Consider the following 10797-nt stretch of genomic DNA (forward strand, 5'->3'; position numbering starts at 1 on the left):
TTATTACCCAGCACTAATCTTGCTTAACCTCAATTTTCAGCTCCATTGGCAGAGTAAAGTTTATCTGCCATGACTGGAAAACAAACAAAAAAAAAACCCATTGAATTTTATTCCCGTGCATATGCTATTTGTTTACTTCCATTTCCCATAAATATTAAATGTTAAATGTGCTTGGTTTATATTTGACACAAAAAAAAAATGGTTTAGCTGGGAAAAACTTATAAATCTCTTGGTTTTTCTGGAAAACAATGATGAGCACCCATATATCAATAACCTCACTTAAATATTCACCTCTCCTGGGTCCAGATTCTGTGCTGGAATGAAAAATATTTCACTGTTGATATAAACAGAACTTTCATAATTTAAACTTTGAGGATCTAAAGCTTTCCTTGAGGAATCATCTGCTGCAGTGAAGACACGAAGGCAGACACTGCAGGCACCTGAAGAATCCTGGAAAAAAAAATGCAAATTACTGATTTTTAAWTTGCCTTAAAAACCTCCCAAACCCMAGGGTCTCCCCAGGAGTTCCACTTGAGTGGAATTGTGAGGGTTTGCTGGCACAAGCTCAGCATATCAACCACTATGAGCTGAGTGTGAAACCCAGGGATGGACAGGAGAGCAGAATTCACCTTCCACAGATTTGGGTTTCATAGATTTAAAAAGGGCTGAGAAGGAGGAAGAGGAGGAGGAGAAGGTGAAGGAGAAGGAGGAGAAAGAGAAGGAGGAGAAGGAGAGGGAGAAGGAGAAGGAGAAGGAGGAGAAAGAGAAGGAGGAGAAGGAGAGGGAGAGGGAGGAGAAGAGAAGGAGAAGGAGGAGAAAAAGGAGAAACAAAAGAAGACGAAGAAGAAGAGGAAGAAGAAGAAGAACAAGAAGAAGAGGAGGAAGAAGAAGAAGAAGACACCTAATCCGGGTGTTCTTGGTGCTATATATTTGTGTGTTGGGGAATGTTTAACTGCTAAAAGGAGGGATGTGGTACCTTGGGAGCTCTGTCCCTGTTCAAACTCCTTTCCCCTCGTTTTGCAGATCTGCCTGAACCGCCGGTGCCAGAACACGAGCATTTTTGGGGTCCATAAATGTGCCACCAAGTGCCACGGCCGCGGGGTAAGCACCCCAGGAAAACATTATTTGACCATCCATCAATAACCACTGGACAAAAAATCACTTTCTTTAATGGCTCTGGGATCTATAATTGCCTGGAATAGATCAGTCAGAGCCACTGCAATACATTTTTATTGTGTGTTTCTATTTGCACCATCCCATCTATGAAATTATTTTTATTTGATGAAGAAATGTTGATCAGGCAGTAATTATCTTGTTCTTAATTGACAGCCTATGATACAAAGGAATCTCATAATCCTCAAAGCATTTTGAAGTCTAACATTCCATCATGAAGAATTCCCATTAACARTCAAAAAATGTGGTTTCTCCATAGACACAAAGAAGTAAAAATTTTTGAATTGAGCATTTGAAGCCTTTGGATTGAGAGGCAAATGAAACAGCATTTCCAAACCCATTAAAATTAAGTAAAACCATATTGATGAGTTTTGTGGCATGAAAGTGGCGCAGGATGAAAAATGTGATGATATCATTTAATAATATCAGTGTTTTGAAACCCAGTTTATATTATGATAATGTTAATTATGCCAAGCTATGCCTTATTAACCTTGATTTGCTGATGAGCTGTTGGTTTCTGTGAAAAGCTGTGGCAGCCACATCATTGGAAGAGCCACAGAAATTCACTGTCCTCTCCTGAGGAAGGATTTTAATTTGCTTTAACTGACTTTATCACCCCGAATTTGCAAAACTGAGCAGTGCTGATGGGGCTGCCTTTTCTCACTGAGCTGGAATGAGCAGAGGCTTRGACTGGCATTTTTATTTCTGTACAAAAGAGAACCTCTGGCGACTCCTCAGTGGCAGAATTGACCTCGTGGAATTGTAAATGGGAATTCCTGCGGTGCTTTAATTTAAAAAATAATGCWTAACAAAGAATATTTTTAATTATCTCGCTGTCTTTGAAAAGTAAATCTTTTTTTTTTTCTTTTTTTAATTTTACATGACTATAGCCAGTCTGAGCTCTGTGAATATTTCAGTGCTCTGCAGACACAGGCAGCACAGGGTTTCTGAAAATCTGCCAGCTGACCTGGCCAGAACATTGCATGCTCAGAATAASCAAACTCCTGAGAACTGATTGGTGTCTTTTTGGATGTCTGGGGTTATCCACTGAAGAATTACAGGATKACARATACATGAAAATTACAGAAATTGAAATCCTAAGGCATTGGGGGGCTGTCAAAGCTTCCCAGCACCCACAGCATCCCAAGAGTCTGGAYAGGAGTTCACAGGCAGATCATGGTGCTGCTGGAAGCAAACATAGAAAAAGATTTAGGAGGAGCTTGATTCTCCTCATTTTATTGGTGCTGGGGTATWGGCTATGGTTTTTGGGATCCTGTCCCCTGTGTTGAGCTGTTCTGTGCTCCTCTGTGTGCAATCAGCAGCCCCCAGAACATCTCCCTCCCTCCCCACCTCTCACTCCTCTCTGCTGCTCCCTGTGTGATCAGAAGCCCCGACCAGCCCGGGCTGCTCTGGATGTTTTTGTTTGAAGCTTTTTGTCTCGTTTTTCAGGTCTGTAACAACAAGAAGAACTGTCACTGTGAGGCTGAGTGGGCGCCCCCGCTGTGTGACAAGCCRGGCTTTGGTGGCAGCGTGGACAGCGGGCCCGTCAGACAGGCAGGTCTGTGRGATTTCAGGCTTCACCCGGTGTATCCATGATAAAAAAAATACAAAGTGGTGTCTTCAGCCATCCTCAGAAAGAGTTATCCCTACACATTGTTCATTTTATAGGATTTGATTATTCCATGCCCGTTTTTCCCAGTGTTGGAATTTCAGTGACCTCAAAGAGATATTTCTGATTCGTGTCCAAGTGCATGACAGGACAAGCAGCCTCCTCACACATACATCCATAAACTAAAACTTTGTGGGCAATGATGTCTGTTTTCATATGAATAACACTCTTCTAAACCAAAATTCATTCTCCTCTCTCCATCTCCAGATGCTGCAGTAAGTTGCAGCATTGAATTCATGACATCATGGTTATTTCCATGACAAAGCTTCTCATTATGATTTCACTACCGAAAGACTTTTTTTTTTTTTTTTAAAGACAGCAAAGAAACCACAGTCAGGCTCTTGGAAGAAGTTAATTCCATGTTTTTTGTTGCAGACAATAAGAGTTTGACCATAGGAGTGCTGATAACCATCCTGTGCCTTCTCTTTGCTGGATCAATCATGTACTTTAAAAGGAAGGCTTTCATGAGGTGGCTGTTTACAAGCAAGAAGACAACAATAGAGAAATTAAGGTATGATCATTTTCCCTAATTATATTCCAACAGGTATTAGGGAAGGGAAGCAGTAAACACAGCAATTCTCATCACTGTGAATGCGTCAGAAAGAGCCAGCCCTGACTAAAATATTCACCAAATAYTAACAGCAATGTTTCCCCTGGGTTAGCTCCATTTCATTGATAGGCAGCAAATAATGGAGCTATTGGTTTGAATATATCCCTCTTTCCTTTTGGGATGAAAAATGAAGCGGCGCTGGAAGCGTTGCCTTTATTTCCATTTGCCTGAAACAGTTTCATTTCATTGTGTGGCCTTTTATCTAAACTCAGTTGAGTGAGCTGAAACTTTCCTATTTGAGGTCATTACTGTTTAAATGTTAGATTCATTAGAACAGTCTCCTGGGTGCTACAAAGCTGCGTTTCCACAGATTGCAGAAGCTAATTTAACAGGCTACTGGTTTCTAAAAAATCAATATTTATTTTTATTCTTGCAGGAGCGCTGGACAATTTTTACTTTCCTTGTTTACTATAACAGGGCAGAAAGTCTTTGCAAAACTCTGTTCTGAAAAGAGGCTCCCATTTAAGGAAATGTTACAAAGCAGAATGTTGTGTTCAACAATCCAATGTTTGCATTGCAGGTCTGTGAGTCCAACRAGACCTCCCAGTTCATCTGAGCCAAATTGTGTTCACAGCACATCGAGCAGGAAAAACCTCATCATGAAACCACAAAATACAACCACACAAAAAGTGAGCCCTTAAATGTTGTTTGTTTTTTTTTTTTGAAAGTGGGGGGGAAAAACCCAACGTATTTTGGATCTCAATTAAGTGATTYTTTATAATACAATTATTATTTGAACTGAGTACTGTGTAGAACTAACTGCAAGTAAAATGGGAGAAAGATGCAGGCTTCTAACCTCATTTTGGATCCCGAGTTTAAGACAGTGGAGATGTCCAGTGCAGAAAAGAAACAGTTTTGTCTCTGAGAGAGAAAAGCAAGGGACTAATACGGATTTTAAAGCAGCAGCAGGCCAAGCTGGATGGGGTTAGGAGCAGCCTGGTTTAGTGGGAGGTGTCCCTGCCCTTCCAACACAACYCTTCTGTGGTTCTGTGCCAGCTGTTGACATTTCTGCCTTTGTTTGGATGGTTTTCACAGAGGGACAGCCCCCGGCGGCCGCTGCCCTATCACATCATCGACATCAGYGACCCCGTGAAGGTGCCACCTTTGAAAACGCCCCAGCGGGTCCTGCCACCCCTTCCCCAGCCACCAAACCACCAGGCTGGGCCTGAGAGACCCCTGCCAGCTCATCCCTCACTGAGGTTCTCCCAGGTAACCACTSATTTTTCTCTATTTAATATTTACTCCATGAGTATCCGGAGAAATGAAGTGTTTTCTTCTCTTTCACGCTGCTCTTTTCCCACAATATTTCCTTTTTGCTTTGTGTGAGTTTACAACTGCAGTGTAGAAAAACTGCTTTRTGGAAACTGGGGCTGTTATCCTTAAATTCAGGATGCTGAGCTCTCCCTTCACCACCCAAAAGACAACAGAACGAACACATCAGAGCCAAACATAGCCTCATCTCTGAATCACTCAGATTAGATCAATTTACACCAGTGCAACCAGTTTTTAATTTGCTTTTTCGTCTTCCCTTTACCATCCTGCCAGTCATTTTCAGGGGAATAAGRAACACTGATTCTTTCCAAAATAAATTTTGTAGGGAATGTGAAGCAGTATTGATTCCTGTTGCTTGTCTTTAGCTCCASTGCTTTCATTGTTCATTTTCTTGCTTTCTCTAACGTTCTGCACAATTCACAGTGGTCAAAGTGAAGATTTGAAGTGCAAGTGCTTTTTTGTTTCTTAAGAAGGATATGGACAGAGAAAAGGCTTTCCAAGGCAAAGTRGCCATTTCTCATTCTGAGGCTGCACCTATAGCTCACTGCACATCACAGCAGCCCAGCATTCCCCTAAAATCCATGTTCCTAAATCYTTGTGCTTCCAATCCCACCCAAAGGGCCAGGTGCAATAGCAKCTCCTCAGTGCTATCATTAGCACAGACTGACAGATCTGAATCTGCCAAAAAGCTTCTCAGCTCAGCAGCTCAAATGAATTGTGACAGTTCCTCCAYCAAGCCAAAAATCACCATTTTCAGTCTCTGCATGGAACACAAGTAGGACAAACAGGAGATCAGCTCCAGGCAGCTGAGAGAACGAGCAAGGACGGATTTTTTCAAAATTATGTCCACAACCTCAACCCTGTCAGAAATAGCTACTTTTTATACCAGAGGGACACAGAAACCACTCTATGGTGAGAAAATCTTTCATTTTGAAGTTAAWTTTTTGACCTCAAAGCTTGGAAGGAGTAAATTAGCTTAGGAATAGTTTTAGAATATATATACATACTACTTCAGATATTGCTTCAGCTCTGTCTTGGAAGTACATCCACTACCAAGTCATCAAGAGGAAGGATTTAAAAAACCCTTGCCACAATCAGGATGTCTCCCAGATGCTCAGTGCTGCAGAGGAACATTCACTATAAAATTTCCTTTCAGTTGCAAGTAAAATAGTTAAAAAACAGAGACTACACAAAAAAAAAAAAATGCCCAACCAATCAACCAAACAAAAAAATCCTCAGCAAATGAGCTGTTGCCAGGTTTAATATTTAATTATCTTTTGACTGAAAAACAGCTTTGGCTTCTTTCAGATGCTCTTGCGAGCACACAGACTTTATTTATGGGCCAGATTCGCAGTCAGTATAAATCAGCCCAGCCCCACGTAAATCAAGGGAACAGAGCAGGTTTATCCTAACCATGGGCTCAGTGCAGGCATTTGGATTTGATCTCTTCCCCTTGGTTTTGTTACTTKCAGCATCCATTTGCTGCCTCTTGACACTCTCATCCTCTTAGTATCAAAATTTATCTGATATTTTACAGCTTATCCTGATTTCAGGAAGTGAAACTTTGTGGTTTTACTTTTTCTTCAGCAAAACTGAGCTCAGCTCAGCTTCTGTTCCTTCCTGGGGATCTCTGTCCTGTGACACCTTAATCTGGCTGTAGACACAGAGATCTTGCAGTTGCTTTTTTAAAAATCAGTGAAAAAATCTGGAGTTCAGGCACCTGAGCATTTGGAGCTGCTCAATATGAGAATTACATTTTTCACGGTACTATTTAAAAAACACTTCCCCAAGTAGAATGCATGCTGCATTTTGCTTCATCTCAGCCACCATTTATTTTCCTTTTTTATCAGAATTCCCTCCCCTTTAATTTTTTTTTTTACCCTTTCTTACCAGCTTGCCACATTACACTTTCTGTCAGGCCACTTGGCTGCTTCCTCCTAAGGGTATTTTAACTCAAGGGTGACATTTTGACAAGCTCTGGGAAAATGAATGAATAAATAAATCAGATGTTGGGCTTGTGTACCCATCAATACCAGTACTTGCTATGAGAATTAAAGAGAGGGGGGGCATTAYATACAACTTTAAAATGTAGTTTATGGCAAATTTGAAATTTCTATATATGAGATTTACTTAAGATCATGTCTTTTCTTCCGTATCAAAATGCCTATGAATAATCAACCTGCATCTCCTTCTTGAAAGAGCAATGAAATTAAAAAAAACAAAGGGATGCTCAAAATAAATAATGAAAAAATTGTGCTTTACTCATGCTCTGACTGCTTGTTTGGATCACATCTTTCAAGGGATCTTTAATCAGATTATGTTTGTAAGCTCTTCTTGTTTCCCTTGACTTTACTAATGACACTTCTGGCAAACTAAAAATAAGGATTAAAATTCCTTACTCCTTATGGCAGTGCAGATAGTAGAAAGATCTGAAGTGAGTTTGGGGATAAATTGGAGTGGTTTTGTGTGCCCTGAGCAAGCTCCTTAATGTGTCCCAGCWCTCCTTAATGAGGAGCACAGACAGACAAGTCCCCTTGTGTGCAGGGACCACACAGGGGAGCCACGGGCTCAGCCTGGCAGCAGATGAATTTCTGTTCTTCATTAATGGAGCCTTTAATGCCCCAGAATGAAAGCACAGCAGCATCCCTGAAAAAAAACCCACCACAGATGCTCCCAATCCAAACCAGACTGGGGCCGTTTAGTTTTGTGGTCATTTGAATTTCCATTTTAAAGTAATGGGGAGCATTCCCTTCTACCTTTCTGTAGAACTGCTTTTACAAAGTTACGCATTCAATCTTTCGTTATGCATTCAAAAACTTTGGTTTTTATCTGCCACCCATTGAGTCCAGTGCAGATGCACCCTCTGTTTCTGGAGTAAGGAATCAAAAGACATAGTCATGAAAATACAGTATTAAACCTTTGTTTCAAAATTTATTGAAACAAAGATTTAATACTGTATTTAATATTTATTGCCTGCTTATTAAAATAAGTAACAGTGTATTTATTTCAATGTATCTGGTTCTAAGTGATTCAAAAGTATCTTCAATTTAGTTTTATATTAGATATCAAGAAGAAATTTTTCTGTGTGAGGGTGGGGAGGGGATGGGATGGAATTCCCAGAGAAGCTGTGGCTGCCCCTGGATCCCTGGAAATGTCCAAGGCCAGGCTGGACATTGGGGCTGGGAGCAGCCTGGGACAGTGGGAGGTGTCCCTGCCATGGCAGGGATGGGATGGGATGGGATGGGATGATGGGATTTAAAGTCCCTCCCAGTCTGTAATTCCGTGTTTCCGTGGATTTCTCTCCATGGTGGCTGTGGAAAGGGTTCATTGTCCATTTTGGAAGCTAACAGGAGCTGCTGTTTCCCACAGGAGCCCCCCAAGCCCAGTCCCCCTCGGAAGCCTCTCCCCGCTGATCCCCTGAGCCGAGCKCGCCACGGCCCCGCCGTGCCTGGACACCCCAAAGCTGTGCCCCTGGGCACCCCTGCCAGGTCAGTCCCATCCAAAACCTGCAGTTACAGATTTCAGCAGCTCAGAAATGGCTCAAGGAGCTGCTGCAGCARCCATCTTCATCATCATTCCATCTCTAATTGCACTGATGATGCCAGTTCTCATTGGGAGTGCAGCAGCTCCACTTCCATTGAATATAAAACTCCATAATGGAAAGTTTGACTGTGAGCACCTGGCTGAACATTTACACAAACTAAACAATAAATAATAGATTTACTCCTCAGCTCCCCCCTGGAATTAGGCTGAGAACTGAATGCTCTTCAAACCAACCACCAATAAAAGCAATTTTCTGTTCACACATTTCACCAGTAAACATTGATTTACATAATCTTGAAATAATACCCCAAACATTCAAGAAGAACACAAATTGTACACTTCAAAAAATATAAAGCATGATTTGGGAAAAAAACTATCAGGAAGTCGGATAACTCCACCCAATGTTAATGAGTTTAGTCAATGATGTTTTCTTACCCAAAATTCTTCAGTTTCCTGTGGATAAAGTGAGCTCCAAGGAAAAGAAAAGTGGTGTTTTAAGCTACAAGAATTCTACCAGTGAGGCATTTAAATGCTCAGAAACATCATAAATGGAATCAATAGAGTCTCCCAATATTTCTGGCAAAAATACCCCAAAAAGAAACTGATTAAACCCCTGTTTGTCCATTCTAGTCAGATATCCTGACAGCAATAACATTTCAAGCGGACTCCTGACAACTTATGAAATTCTGTGACATAATTAGCATTTTTGATCAGGTACAAAATTGATGAGCACCCAAAGAAATKGAGAGATTAAGTAACAATTTGCTCTTTTCTTTCTTTCCAACAGGCCTGCTCCCAAACATCCACCCCGGGTATCCAGGTCCAGCAACGCTACGGATGTGAAATGAGKAGAAAAACCTGACACCTTTGTTTTAAAAAGTGAAGACAGAAGTTTGCACTATCTTTCAACTCCAGCTGGAGTTCATTTCTATGACAATACTTAGAATTTTTAATGTTTAAAACAGCGTTATTTTTAAGAATTCTGAGCTACTGCCTCTGGTGCTGTGCTGTGCTATGGTGCTCTGTATACTTGCTCAGGTACTTGTAAATTATTAATTTATGTTGAATATTTATTACAGTGCAGTGCACTGTAGTAGATATTTTTACCATAGCTGAGTTTTCCTAAAAAGGAAGCCTTTTTTTTTGTAATATTTCACTGAACTTGAATAATTCTGCTCTATTGGTCCTAGGTAGGTTTCTTAGTTTTGATCTATTCTTTAAAGAGTGCTGATACAGATCAATCAAATACATAAACAACTCCATCTCAGTGGTTCACAAGCAACTTTTGAATAAACATGGCAGGGTAAAARGACAAAAACTCCTCTGGAACTTGGTGAAATGCCCGATATCTGCACACAATGTGTTTAACCAAAGGATCACTCTGTGTTTGTAGCTGTACTGTAATCCCAGTTTTCACGTTACTGTTTGAAATCTTCCAGAAATCTCTGTGCTGAGAGGATCTATCCACCTGGGAGGAGTCCTCTCGCTGGAGAAGTACTGTAAATCACAAAACTGTTTTGTTTTTGACCTCATTTGCCTCAAACACAGCCTGGTTGGGACATATCAGTGCAGATATCAGACCTCCCTGTGCCACCTCCTTTTTGGTGCTTTTTTAATTAAATTCAGCCATCTCACTGCTGTCCTGATYAGACTGGCAGTACCTTACACCCAGGGCTGGGGGGAAAGCCAAGAATTACATTTTAAGAATCCACTTTTGTATTATTCCCTTCGCCTCACCGCTCTGCTTATCAAACCTGTATTTTGCATATTTACTACTGTTTTGTATTTAACTCCTCCGGGTCTCTTCATTCCCAAATCAAAATGTGTATTTTAAATACATAGACTTGGATTATCCCCCCCCAAAAAAAAAATAAAAAAAAAAAGGTCATCTCTGCTATGTGATTACACCTGATCTCTTCTGTGCCTTCTCAGCAGCACTGCTGATCACAGTTGTTTCACCTGTGAAAAATACAATTTCTGAATATCAGCTGAATCAGAGGAAAAAGGGGCTATCACCTTTAATGGGATGGTTTCCTCACTGCTTGTGGGGTTTTGTTTCCTTAAGCAAAAATAAAAGCATTGATAGAAACTTGCACCTCGCTTCAGGAAGTGTAATTGTATTTCATTTTCCCRGTTATTCCCTGTTGTAGCAGCTCAACCCTCATGTTTATTGATAAACTGAACAAACAGAAATAAASCCCAGCTTAGTTTGGTGCTGAATAGCAAAGGAAATGCTTCATAAAAATATTTCAATTCTKAAAGCACCTCCAATGGCAACAGCAGGGTTTTATGTGTGGAGAATCACAAGAGAAGGATGCAAACATCCCAAACAATGCTTTTTATGTGCGTGATTTMAAAAWTTTTAAAAWRTATTTTCCATATATTTTATATTAAAAACATAATTATTTTTTATATCTAAAGTAGAGGGGTATCTCCATTTGGAGCAGCCACAGGAACTCAGTTTGCTTGTTGGAACTTCCCCATTTTATCAGAATTCTTCTGCAAACTGCTGAAAACCATAAGATGTGAG

The 10797-nt window shown here is 40.6% G+C and overlaps 1 protein-coding gene across 1 annotated transcript in view; it reads left to right on the forward strand.

Moving 5' to 3' along the window:
- Positions 1 to 10357, forward strand: part of ADAM12 (ADAM metallopeptidase domain 12) — a 159803-nt gene extending 149446 nt beyond the window's left edge. The window contains exons 17-23 of the mRNA XM_057378427.1: positions 1024 to 1101; positions 2623 to 2731; positions 3218 to 3353; positions 3973 to 4081; positions 4488 to 4661; positions 8094 to 8212; positions 9055 to 10357. Coding sequence (XP_057234410.1) covers positions 1024 to 1101; positions 2623 to 2731; positions 3218 to 3353; positions 3973 to 4081; positions 4488 to 4661; positions 8094 to 8212; positions 9055 to 9115 — 786 coding nt within the window. The 3' untranslated portion in view covers positions 9116 to 10357. The remainder of the gene's footprint in view (positions 1 to 1023; positions 1102 to 2622; positions 2732 to 3217; positions 3354 to 3972; positions 4082 to 4487; positions 4662 to 8093; positions 8213 to 9054) is intronic.
- Positions 10358 to 10797: the final 440 nt, after the last annotated feature.

The sequence above is a fragment of the Malurus melanocephalus genome, unplaced genomic scaffold (assembly GCF_030028575.1).
Source record: "Malurus melanocephalus ecotype Western Australia unplaced genomic scaffold, MMel_1.1 scaffold_358, whole genome shotgun sequence".
Taxonomy (NCBI): Eukaryota; Metazoa; Chordata; class Aves; order Passeriformes; family Maluridae; genus Malurus; species Malurus melanocephalus.